Raw genomic sequence first — 14,170 nt, forward strand, 5'->3', positions numbered from 1 at the left:
TTTTCAGTGCTAAGTGCAGCATCTAAATTATCATAATCTATTCCACACTGGGTATTTCTACCTAGACTGTCTTATGTCCTTTGCAACACTGTGAAGTACATCTCTCTGTGGTGTGGGTTATTTGTGATGAGAGCTTGGGTAATTATCTAAGTGAGAAATAGGGAGAGGCCGAAACATTTTTACAGTATTTCATGTTGTAGATTAAAACAGCATCTCTCCCCTTCTGTGCTGCAAAACGGCCTCTGACTGTTGCTTTAAAATTTGGATGAGTCAGTAGGTCTTATTCAAGCTCATGCTTGAAATTTTTGCCTGATAAATTGCACACTGAATTCATGTTGTGCTGTTTTTAGACTTGTGGTATGCTGCAGTTATTCACAAGAAAATAAAACTCACTAGAACTTGGGCACAATGCACATGTAAAAAGAAACTTGCCAGTGATGGTAATGGGACACTTTTCATGTGTGTAGTACCTCTATTCATTCATGAAACTCTCACTAGATTGTGACACTTCATACTACCATACTCTAGTGCTCTCCAGCAAGACATTTACAGCCTTATTCCTACAACAGATCGAACTGCCAGTGACAGGGGGAAAAACATATCTAAAACACTAGCCAGACATTAGTAATAATGTCAAAGAATGGCACATGAAAGCGTAATAGAGATAAACTGAGATGGGGATTCGATAACAGTTTCAGTAACTCTGTTCATTCCCTTTTGATGTACACAGTGGAACGTGAAAATTACGTGGAAGATGGTATGGATCCCTTAGTCTCTGCTAGTTGAGCCTTCTGGAAGCCCGTAAGAGCTGTACTTTGTAGAAGACACACCCCCAAGTTTCATTGCTTAGGGCTAATGGTCATTTCAGGGCACAGCCTGAAGGCTATCTATGACCTGTTCAAAAAAACTTCAGTCAATATCAACAGTTCCAAAAACATTGACTTTCGTTATTCATGTGTGAAATATTTTAAATGCTTCAGATAATTGAAATTCTGTAACACATTACTGAGAAATAAATATATTGTAATATGTCTCACAGGGTGGCTCTTGTTTCAGAGCCTTTATCTACGAACCACACCCGAACTGAACTAATATGCATTAGGTAACCTTAGCTATTGAATCAAATAATCTTGCTTTACTCACCTGAAAATATGAAATAAACTGCTTGCTGAAGAAATTTGTTTAGATACAAATTTTTAAACAGTCTGCCACAATGTTACATTACCTAAGATTGTACCAGTCATTGGTTGCTCATTCTTGCTGTTGTGATCCAGTAAACACAGAACAGTTTTGTTAAATGTGTTAAGTCAAAATTTGAGACTTCTAGGCAAATCTGAAATAATTTATTAAATGAGTCCATAAGTTTATTCTTACTCATTCAGACAGACAGTGTGGATATATTTTTCTATTGGCTTATGACTGAAGAAAATAATTTTAAGTTGCTCATTTTCATTATGCATTTAAAATTTATAACCAGGTAAGATGACCTTTTTTGAATTATTCATATTTATCTTTCTGATTAAGAGAGAAACTCTGTTGCCACATAAATTTTCTCTTTGTCATATTGCATAAGATTATCTACTTGCAGAACCTTCCACATTTGAATTATATACAGTATAAAATTGCCTTCTGTTGTATCATTGTAAGATGTATTCTTTTTCTGCCCATTAATCTGTATCTTTTGAAAGGCCAATTGTCTCTTTTTCTGTTTGTTTTCTGAGGACATGATAATATCATTTGAATTTTATAAAAGACATAGCATAAATGTTTATCATATACTGTTACTTGGTATTACCATCATGTAATTGAAGAAAATATATATATTTTTAAATAAATTAATTGTTCAATAATTGTCTGTGTATATGGACATTTTTCATTTCCAGACACAGGGAGACTATCAGATAATAAGCAGTGTGGCTCGCACATTAGAGTTAGTGGTTCCACTTATAGAACATCCGAGTGAAACATTCCTTGCTCAGCTGGAAGAAGATTCTGTAAAGCTTATACTTCAACATGACCGTGCTGTTGTTCAATCATGCTTGTCATGTTTAGGTTCTGTTGTAAATAATGTCACCAGAAATTTCAAACTGATTCGTGACTGCTTCAATAAATATTATGGTAAGTGAATTAAATATTTACTGTAACGTTTTGAAAGCCTTCTTTTTGTATGTTGTTGTGGCTTTGTTTTTAAAAATTTCTTACTTCATTCAGGTAATGAATGTGTGCTTTAGTGTATGTCAGAATTTTGAGATTATTCGTATGCTTGAGTTCTAGGTCTCATAAAAACTCAGATTTTTGTTAGATTAAAAAACTTAACAGGTATTTTTGAGTTCAATTAAATGATAATCGAGTGAACAGTTGTTTCCACCAACTCGGTACTTTTATGAGGCACATCACTATTGGAATTATGTGATATTCACTACCTCTGACCTGAGAACTGTTTCATTAACCCAGTTATAGGACATGTACAATTAAATGTTCATCCTAATTTTTATTCATTTGTTTTGCATGTACAAAGATGAAAGACATGATAAATACCAGAAAAAATCTGAGGACCAACATGAGATTAAAGTAGGGATCTAGGGGTTTTTAGTCTGGCATGTAGCCATCAAACCACATTATAATATGAACATTTTAAGGGGAGGAAATAAATTTATCATTTATGTGGTGACCAAAATGTGCTATATTTGTAATAAATAGATGTGCATACAATGGAGAACAGTTGCAATTAAAAGCATGCTTCTGTGCAGTCCACCTCAGAGACGCAAGAATAAAGAGGATAAGAAACCTACAAGGGGAGGTTAAAAAGCTACCAGATCATCCAACACTCAAGTTGTCTGATAAGTCTGTAGAGTATATGTCCTCGATGAAATGGGCCAAGAAATACCTGCTGAAAGAAATGGATCAGTCTCTGCTTGAGCTTTAAAATGCTGTACAGTAACAGTCTTAGGTGTAACATTACAAATGCAATTTGCCACGTAGCTAATGCATCCATTTTACAATCTTCAGGTCAGCTACCAAGACAACCAATTCCCGGATGGAATGAGGAATGCCACTTACCAACTCAGAACAGTTGTACACTTATGCACAGTTGTAAATGCTGACTGATCCCATAGAAAACTCGAATAACTCTTACGGAGAGCAAGAAGAGCTCACGGCAGGTGTTCTTGGGCTTGTTAGCTATCTACTTAAACGAAAGATGTGAAACAATCAAAAGGATTTGAAACTTCCTGGGAGATTAAAACGGTATGTCATACCAGGACTCAAACCTGGGACCTTTGCCTTTTGCAGACCCAACTGAGTTATCCAAGCACAACTCACGACCCACCCTCACAGTTTTACTTCCACCAGTACTTCATGTTTGGAAGACAGGAGTTTAGGTACTGGCAGAAATAAAGCTGTAAGGATGGGTTGTGAGTCTTGCTTGGTTAACTGAGTCAGTAGAACACTTGCACACAAAAGGCAAAGGTCCCAGATTTGAGCCCTGGTCCACTCCACACATTTTTAATCTGCCAGGAAGTCTGAAATCGGCACCCACTGCAGTTATGTCTCCAAATGACTGGAGACATTGCTCAGACAATGGCAAAGCATTTTGCTAAGGTTACTGCCACCACAAATGTTGATGTAGCATCCTGTTTTCTCTTTGGAATTTTGAGACCCTACAATGCTAAGATATGTAACTGCTGCTTCTTCATGTAGGAGCTGCATTCTGCCCCGTATAAGACACCATTACTGCAACCAGTCATGACTAAATAAATTGCAGCATGTTAAAGCACCTTTGAGACAAAAAAACTAGAACTTTTTAGGACAATATGACAGACAGGACAGTTTTTCAACTCGTGGATGGAGGCTAGTGTGGTCTCTTAATCTTCTCAAATCAGGAAAAGTGTGTAAACAGCAGAAGTGTTGCATTCACTAGCTCAACCATTGACTGGTCCTGTGTTAGCAACCAGGAAGCTCCTAACCCACTTTGAAATTGGCCCCCAGGACTGTTACCAACTTGACCCTACTGGAGGCATCTAGGTCTTTCTTACGCAGATAGCATTTTATTGGAACATTTTTTTTTTTTTTAAACGCATATGAAACTACTTGAAGTTCCATGTGATTGATTTGAGCTGACAAATAACGTTCCTCGAAGAAGGAATTTAATTGTAACAATCTTTGCCACTAATAGTTAAAAGTAAGAAATTCAGAACTGTAATATTAGTTTGTGGGTGGCTTTGCAATATTTAAATAATCCTCGAATTGGGCAACAATGACTTGCCACTTACAGTTTATAGTAGGAAGAGAGGGAGGAGTGGGACAAAGGCTTTGGCTTTAGAGCATAGATGCAAATGTGTGACACAATTCTAAATTTTGAACATACTGTATGATGAGATTCTGAGCTTTAAATATGATTCACAGGTGCTGTAGCAACCACACTTGAGGGACCTAAAGAAAAGATTCTTGACTGAACATGTTTAACTGTTTATGCCACGACTCGCGTGAAGCCAACTGGGCATGTTGTATAAAGCTTTTGTGTAATCTTAGCTAGATAGGGATGTGCAGGATAGGGCTCAGCAAGACCTATTTATCTGAAGACAATAGATGCAATCTATTATTAAAGGATTTGGTTGGCCACCAGTGCCTACAAAAGCTTCTCAATACCCAACCTCAGCACCAAGGCTGGGGAGCCACCACTTGACATGTGACAGCAGCTCCTCAAGGGGTATGTCATGTGCATAGGCTCTTTGCTATTCCAGGATCAAAGACATATTAAACTATTTGCTTAGCTTGCCATAGAATTGATTTTAAGTTACCTGTGAACATTAGAGTTACTTGGTATCCACACGAAGCAGTTTGTGTGTTACAAACATTGACTTTAGCTTGGAGATGACTGCCTGTCTGGTTATTCATGACATCTAGAATAATTTTCAGTTTGCTATTCTGTGGCAAAGACTTCTCTCCTAAATGTGCTGTGAGCTTCAGGTTTCCATATAATTTTTAGTTAGTGTGACCAAAATGTAACAGTATTCACAGATGTTTCCAAGGAAGAAGAGTATCTAGGCTGCTCTGTGGTTTTTCTTGACTATTTCCACAAGATTTGCTTACCAAATGAATTTTGCAGTATTTTATGTACAGTTACACACAATCTTGTGAGAAATAGAGCAGCTGAGATATATTTGCACTGAGAAATTCGTCGTCTGCTGAAAGTGTGTGTGTGTGTGTGTGTGTGTGTGTGTGTGTGTGTGTGTGTGCACTATTCAGTGCATATACATAGCTGATATGCAAGCCCAGGAAATGCAGGATTATGTTCTCCATCCACAAAGGTAGCGAAGGATGTTGTCATTCTGCTGAGAAACAGTCCATGTGGAAATTGAGGGAAGTAGAGTAGTAGGCATCATCACAGCTGAAAGAGCATTTACTATCAAGAAGTAGCATCCAGTAATGCCTCTTCCCCACCCATTTGTGCAGTTGTATTCTCCCACTTTGCAGCCTGTAAAGAGATCCATGACACCTTACACAGATGTATACATTATGCCCCAATCAGATTGCATAGGGAAAAATAGATTACCAAGTGCCTTGTCCACCAGGTCAATGACATTGTTTTTGCTGAGTAGGGAATGGAGCACATTTGTGTCATTACTATGAGTAGGTAGTGGCTGAGTGTGTTCTTTTCCACCACGGGCTGGTCCCTCAGCAGATCAGTATAATTACTGCTAACTAGTGAGAAAAGTGCATTTATTACAATAAAAATGACTACCATTATACCGTGGTATCATCGACTGAGCCAGGCAATAGATTGTAGTGTGGATTACATGGAATTAACCAGGAATATCCTGTGAGGAAATCACAGTGTATTTGAAAAGTAAGAATGATCAATGCTGGTGTAGGAAGATTTTTCTCAGAAGGTATTTCTTGGGTATTCAGGTGGGTGACATTGTGCAGAAGGTATGATATTTCAGCAAGCTGACTTCTTATCATCTTCAAGCATTCCTGATGACTGACTGTCTTTCGCCAACAGCCTCTAGCCAGACATGTCTTGGCACAGTGTGGTGCAGTGATGGGGGAAGTGCATCACTGGGGTTCAATCCAGTGTACTCATTCACACTGCTGCCAGCACCGGACAAGAGTCCCTACTTGCGTGGTGACAGTACATCCTCACCCTCTTCAGTTGCCGTGATGGAAGCGAATTCCCACGTAGATTTGACCATGGTTAAGGCTGTGTCCCAGGCCTTGCGAGATTGAAAACCACTTTTTATTTATTAGTTTGTTGTGTAGTTAGATCTTTACAGCCTCTTTTAGATTACAGTCTCAGAAGGTGTTGGACATTGCAACAATTTCGTGCTGTCGTAATTCACAACATGTATGTGGGAGATGCAGTGCTCTTGTCACTGTGGACTCTCTTGGCTGTTTGTTGTTTATGCTCAGCATAGCAGTTGCTAAACTGACAATGCCTCTCGCAGTGCAGGTGAAATCTGATATCATGTGGTTCAGAACTCAGAAGAATTTTATTTATGCACACACAATTCATTTGTTTTTAACCTGTCATGTTAGTTACTTTTTAGCTGAGGTGACCTCCGTTGTTTTACATTTCAGCCTTCCAGGAATAAAAAGGGAAAGTGTTGTGCAGTAGCGAACAGTTGAATAGTGTGAATATGTGCTGGTCTTGTCTTAGTTTGGATTGGGCTGTTCCTGACCATCCCATAACTTTTTTGTGACAATGATTCTGAGTATGACAGGAATACACAGAGTGTCTGTTGTCTAGAAACTGTCCACATATGTGCTTGTGTGTTTCTAAGCCGTGTAACAACATAATGAAAGATCTTTTTATGCACCTCCTGCCCACAGCTAAAATGTACATTATGTAATTGCCCTCAAATTACAGTTGTATTGCATTGTAATTTGGTTGGTATTGAAAAAGATTTAATTGTAATCCATATCTACATCTGTGCTCAGCAAGCTTGTGTGTGGTGTGTACTACTAGGTTCATAGTCTACTGGTATCACTTCATCGCCTTTCTGTTCTGTCTGCAATAATGTGTGGGTATAACGATGTAAGTAATGTTCTTTTAACTCGTCTTCCAACATAAGCTCTTTGAAGTGTAAGAGAGAGCCTCTCTGTGATGCACAATGTCATCTCACTATCATCATCTACTGGAGATTGTTGAGAAATTCTGTGATGTCCACACACTGAGTTAATTAATATATGACATTCCTGGAAATTATTCCTTGAATTTTCTGTATCTTCCATTAGTCCAGATTATACTCTTTGGTGTGAGTATTCCTTTTTCCTTTCCTTTTCTCCCCCTCCTCCTCCTTTTTTTTCCTTCAAAAAGTTATTTAAACACTCCTCTCCTACTTTTTAGAAATTTAAGACCTCATGTACTTAAAAAATGAGACCTGAGTACATATTCACATTTTGGAAGAAAATGATTAAAGGCATGATGAACTGGTTTATGTCTACATCTCTTTACTCTGTAAACCACTGTGAAGTTCATGACAGAGGGTATTTCCCACTGTACCATGTGTTAGGGTTTGTTCTCATTCCATATGTGTAGCGGCTGCAGGACTAATAACTTCCTAATTGCTCTGTACACGTTGTAATTTGTGTAACCTGGTCTTCACTGTTTCTATAAGAGCATTACTTCTGGAGCTGTCATATTTCCTCAATTCCTTGATTAATACTGGTTACTGAAGCATTGTAAGTAGGCTTTTGCAAGATAGTTGACACCTGTCTTCAGGCATCTGCCAATTCAGGATTTTCACTACGTCTGTGATGCTCTCCTGTGTATCAGACTAACCTGTGATCATTTTTGCTGTCCTTCTTTGTAGAAATTCAGTATCTCCTGTTACCCCAGTCTGGTGTGGGTCCCACACACTTGAGCAATAGTCAAGGATGGTTCACAGAAGTGTCTTGTAAATAGTCTTCTGTGTGTGGACTGACTGAATTTTCCCAGTGTTGTACAATTGAACTGAAAAACTACTACCTGCTTTACCTACAACTGAACGTATGTGACCAATTTCACATTGCCACAAATGGGTATACTCAGGTACTTATCTGAGTTGACTGATTCCCATTGTCTGGCAAATTATTAACATTCAGCATGAACAGCAAGGGTCACAATATACTTCCATGGGCCACGCCTGAAGTTTCATCTACTCCTGTCTGACTCTCCACTGAAGATAACATGTTGTATTCTCCATCATAAGAAATGCTGAATCTAGTGATAAATTTCATTAGAGACCCCAGATGATGATAATTTCATTAATAAGCATTGGTGTGGTATTGTGTAAAATGATTCTTCAAGGCCAAGAAGTACTGTGTCATCCTGATTACCTTGATCCAAACCATTCCAGGATGTCATATGAGAGAAGTAAGAGTTGTGTTTCTCATGACCACCATTTTCAAAATCCATCCTGGTTGACATGGGTGTTTCTGTATCCACTTTCAATTTTAATTTCTGTGTCATCCATGACTGTCTGAACACTAATTGTGGTGCTACTGAAAGCCTTTACATAGGACAAGAATCTCTCTCTCTCTCTCTCTCTCTCTCTCTCTCTCTCTTTCCTTTTTTTTTTGAGAGGTATTCCAGTAAGATCCTGATACGATAGTCTTTTGAAGTTTCACACTTCCTTTCAGTGTTGCAATGCTTAATTTTCTGATGAAAGTTTCAGAGTTGTTTTCACCTCTCTACATTGTATTCATTTGAGAAATATATTGCCACCTCTGCTGTTACTCCTCCAATTTGTGTTCTAGGGTCACACAGTGTTACTTGCCACCTTCATCAGTAACAATGAAAGTGATCAAGATATTTCTGGATTAATATTATGGACATATGGAGTGCACAAATTCCCCTCCATAAATTGTAATTTAGTTTGCCCATACTTCCCCTAAATCACATATGACAAATGAGGTATTTGTTTCCCTCCCTGTCCGTCATCTAAACTAATGCTTTGTATTTTATGGCCTTTCTGCCAGTGAGATGCGACAGCTAATCTTCCTTAATTATGTATTCTTTTAGCAGATTCATTGTAATTGATTTTTTGCTCAATAGAGAATGCTATGAAATTCTTTGCATGTTGGTCATTTGAGATTTAGAGCAGTTTCTTTCATATGCCTTCATGTCATGTGAATAAGGCCTATAATTTTTGTGTCTTTTATACAGTATCCTTCTTTCACAGAGCATTTAAAATATTAGTTATTCCCTTATTCAGAAGGGTAAAAAATCTGTCCGACATTTTGTTGTATGTTCATTCAACTCTGCCATTGAATGATGTTCCATTTCTTTTAATAGGCTGATTCAGTAATGCAAGCTCTTTTTGTCACAGCAAAACAAGGTTTTACTTTGCATTTGTAGCAGTTCTTGGTTTATTTAGTCCAGTAGCAGGATACTTTTTGCTTGCAAAAAATGAGGCACAAGATTGTATTTTGTAATCTTGTGGATATAGTTGAGAGTATGGTGAATCCAAGTTTTTTATCTTCCAATTCCTTGGGACCACTTTTTGTGACAGAAAAAACAAGAAATTTTGGCTTTTCCCCCAGATTTACTGTCACAAAATGAAAGGGCATTAAATTTGGCATCAAATGACCTACTTAAGTGTCAAAATTGGTACAGCCTTTTGCTTCCAGTCAGTTGTCAAAGTTGGTCCATTTTTACCAACTTGGCTAAAAAGTTGTCTCCAACACAAATAACTCAGAAACTGGCACTCCAAATAAAAAATATCAAGTTATCAAAGTTGTAGAGTGTGAAATTTCGTGTTACAAAAGCATCTAGTTTTTCAGTTTTAGGTACTATTAAGTGTTCACACACTTGAAAGCCAAAGTAATTCAATTTTTAAGTCAAAGTTATCCAATGAAATAAAATTTCCAGTGGGAAGATGGCTCTCTAATTAGCACACATGTGTTTTCTATGTATATCTTTTTTAATTTTCTTCATTCATGTGTGTTTTTATTCATATTTTATCCATGCCTTTCTTGGTAAGAATGGGTCGCTAAAATGAAAACAAAGTATGTAGTAATGGCCAACACGTATTTATGTATGAGTAGGATAAAATTTTTTACAAATGAACAACTAAAAGGGCATGACAATATTAAAAAAAAAAAAAAAACAATTTAAATATCAGAGATTCCCCTTGTATCAAATTTCAATCCCATCGAGGTTGTTTGGGAGACCGTGGCAGGTCCTGGTTCAGCAAACAATCTTCTGTATCCATTGTGGCACCTTCACCAACTTCCTCATCCTGGAACATACCTTCGATCTCTTCCTCATCTCTGTCTAGCTCAATTTCTGGGGCGTTCTCACAAGATAAGCCACAACAGTGTTTGCATCGAGTAGCAGTTCAGTCCAGATTTGTGGCATCCACATACTGCTATGTATTCTGTTTAGCATGCTCAGGGAACCATCTTCAGTAGCATGTGCGGTACCGCATCTTTCGTAATCTTCACAGGAAACAAGCTTCATAAGTTTTTCTTCTATCCCCACTGGCATGGATCAGTTTTCTTCCCCATCCAAGACTGCACTTGATGGTAGGATAGCAGTGAGGGCCACCTTGCTGCATCCGATGTTGGCAATAACATTTCAAGTTTGAAAGATTTTCTTGGGGCAGACTTCACAAAAAGCTTGTACTTGAGCTCATCCAAATGTGCAGCTGGGATTCCCATATAGTGCTAATATCAGCTGTTCCCCTTCCTGCGTTGTTACATCTTGAGAGACTGAAGGTTTAACAAATTCAGGGTTTAACTAATTCAGCAGGTTGCACTTCGAGGTGTAGCTGTTGCTCCATAAGGTTTAGTAATTTCACTTTTCCTTGTCCCAAAAAGAAGGATGTGGTATAATATCCTGTGAAGGCGTGGTTAAAAAAATTACTAGAGTATCACACTCCTGCTGTTTTCCATCTTCCCTGTTTAAGGAAGTACGAGGTGTTGAAATTATTTCCTCAACCCATTAGGAGAAAAGCACATCAGTGTCCTTGGTTAAGATTGTCACACTGTCAGACTCAGAAGCCTGAATAATAGCTGTTTCAACAATCAATGAATCTGCATCTTCTGCTGCACTTGAATACCTCTATTCTCAGATTCCCACATGAGCATCAAAATCAAGCAGTTCTTGTTGCTTTTATGTTGTGAGAAACTTCTCCTGTGTGACTGCAACACTTGTACCTTCATCAAAAATTATATCTGATGAAGAACCTGGTGTTTTTAAATGAAGAGGTCTTTCATTCCCCTTTGGAAAGCATCACTTGGGTAATCATCGAATATAACTATGATTCTCAAATATGTTGCATTTTTCATATAAATGGCTCCAAACTTTTCTTTCTTAGGCCAAACAACCTTATGGAGTAGGTGAACACCATACACCGCAAAGCTTTTTATTTTGGATATTTCATTCTGTTGGAGAGATGTGAATGCATCACTGAGAAGTGATTTTGTACCCTTATTGAGACTGTCTTCTGTGAATGATGACATGGGGTATGGGGAAAGTTCAAATGAGAAACAAAACTTAGTCTTTATCAGACTGATTGATAACAATCAATCTGTGAAACAATGTTAATGCATTTATGGTAGGAACCCTCTTCTTCCCTATCTTTAGAGCCATAGTGCAGGATGCACATGTTGTAACAAGTGTTCAAATACTTTGCTAGCCCAGTCACCACCTCACCTTTCAGCTACCCCCAATAATAGTATCTCTTAATTCAAGTTTCGTCATTTTATGAACAACATTTCACTTTGCATAGGGAAGTCTACAAAGTTTCTCCTAATTACCATCCATCTCCTCACCACAATAAAAGCAGTGTTTATTAACATCAAATGCCTTCTTGTATGATCGAAGATTCAACGTTGATGGTGCAGGGCCTTTTGTCAAAGATGATCTATTAAGTTTTGGGTTATTGTACTTCTTCTGACATGCACTGTGCACTTAAACTTCAGCCAGACCAGTTAATCACTTATGATGTGCCCACCTCCGTAAGATCCGGAGCACTCATTTTAAATGCACAGACTGCACAATGAAAGTAAATTCTAATTAGGAAACAAAGATTTTTCTAGGCCCGAGGAGTTAAAAAATGTCTGTTGCACAACACAAGAAGACTGGGCATGGCTAGCAATGGAAACAATAAAAAGGAATGGAGGGGCCTTGGCTGTTTACTGCATGCCATTCAAGGGAGATCTTTAGCTACCCCTACACCTGAAGGTGGGACAGATTTATGTCTTCCTATTGGAAATTTCATTTTATTGAAGAGCTTTGACTAAAAAAGGAATTATTTTGGCTTTCAGGTGTATGAATGCTTCATAGTGCCTAAAAATGAAAAACTAGGTATTTTTGTAACAAGACATTTCATGCTCTGCAACTCTGATACATAATTTTTCATCTGGAGTAGCTGTTTTTGGGTTGCAGGCATTGGGAGCTGACTTCTTAGCTAAGCTGATAAAAGTAATGAACTTTGACAACTGATTTTGGCTAAACAGTGCACCGATTTTGACATTTTAAGTAGGTCATTTGCTGCAAAATTTAATGCTCTTTCAGTTTGGGACACGTAATATTTTCGTTAGGATACAAAGTTTCCAAGTTATAGGTGAAGATCTGAAAAAAGTGCCAAAATTTGTTTTTTTTTTTGCCACAAAAATTGTCCCAAGGGTTTTGAAGGTCAAAAACTTGGATTCTCCATACTTTCAAGTACATACAAAAGATAAAAGAATAAAATCTTCTACATCATTTCTTGCAAGCAAAGGACCTTTGTTGTGACACCATTATTGGACTAATTATAGCAGTTTATCTAGTATAACAATCAATTGTGTTGTGTTGTAAAATTTGCTAATGCCAGAGATATTTAAATTCAGCCTGTAATGCACCAAGTGCTAGCTGTCACAAAAACTGCCTTTTCCTTCAGGTCATAACAATATTTCACGTATTTTGTGTTAACATCATCTGCGTGTTTAAAGCATAGGTTATGGGTGACAAAAAACCACATTATGTAGTTTGCTGGCACACTCTGTTCATGCTGTGCTGGGGTTGTAAAAGCCATACCAAAGTAAATAAAAAAGGTGATAGGACCACTGTTGTTTCTTGTATACATAAATGATGCTGCAGGCAGGGTGAACAGAAATCAGCAGCTGTCTGCTGATGATTCCGCCCAGCACCCTATGGTGGCTTGTACAGTGTGTATGTGCACGGAGATATGGAAATAGAAAAAGTATTCTGTCCCTGGCAACAAGCGTGACCACAACCTCCTCCACTTTAACTCTCTCTCTCTCTCTCTCTCTCTCTCTCTCTCTCTCTCTCTCTAGCCCTTCCTTGTTCTAATAGCACTCATGTCACTACTCCACATTGACCAGAGCTCTGAACACAATGTGTTGGGCAACAACACTGAATGGCAACTCTCGATTTCATAAAAGAGGCTGAGGCCACAGATCCATGAATGAATGAGATGGAAATAAGTTTCATATTAATTTTACTACTGAAATATTGCTGAAAGAAACTGGTTATTAATGTTCCAACATGAACCTACAACAGGGACAGAGTTAATCAAATGAAAGGTAATGGGCACAGATAAGTCTGTGTTTCAGAGTCATAAAGGTCACAGTTCTGTGTGGTCAGAAAGTTCACTTAATTGCATTATCTTCACTGATTTTGGAGAGATGATGCCAGGCAGCTCCCTACTTGCTTGATATAGTTTGCTGCTAGATTTTCTCCCAGGAGATTTGCAATGGTGGCAGAATCAGTAATTTATAATAACTTTGGAAGATAATACGAGAGGTGTCCAATAAGTAAAGCATCAAATTTTTTTCTGAAAGCAGGTGGGTTTTATTCAGGCCATATACTGCTTGCTATGGAGTGCATCCTTCATTGGGTCTTACAGATGGAAGTCGGAAGGTGCAAGATCCGCGCTGTTGGGTGGATGAGAAAGAACAATCCAGTGAAGTTTTGTGAGCTCCTCTTGGGTGCACAAACTTGTGTGAGGCCTTGCATTGTCATAGAGAAGGAGAAGTTCATTTGTATTTTTGTGGCCGCGAACATGCTGAAGTTGTTTCTTCAATTTCCTGAGAGTAGCACAATGTACAGCAGAGTTGACAGTTGCACGATGTGGGAGGTCATCAAATAGAATAACCCCTTCAGAGCCCCGGAAGACTGTCACCATGACTTTACCAGCTGAGGATGCAGCTTTGAACGTTTTCTTTGGAGGAGAGGTGG

General features: G+C 38.2%; 1 protein-coding gene across 1 annotated transcript in view; it reads left to right on the forward strand.

The window, feature by feature from the left end:
• Window positions 1-14,170, forward strand: part of LOC126248368 (nipped-B-like protein) — a 125,247-nt gene that overhangs the window by 75,442 nt on the left and 35,635 nt on the right. Inside the window, exon 21 of the mRNA XM_049949297.1 lies at window positions 1,884-2,118. Coding sequence (XP_049805254.1) covers window positions 1,884-2,118 — 235 coding nt within the window. The remainder of the gene's footprint in view (window positions 1-1,883; window positions 2,119-14,170) is intronic.

Source organism: Schistocerca nitens, chromosome 3, assembly GCF_023898315.1.
Source record: "Schistocerca nitens isolate TAMUIC-IGC-003100 chromosome 3, iqSchNite1.1, whole genome shotgun sequence".
In the NCBI taxonomy this organism is placed as follows: Eukaryota; Metazoa; Arthropoda; class Insecta; order Orthoptera; family Acrididae; genus Schistocerca; species Schistocerca nitens.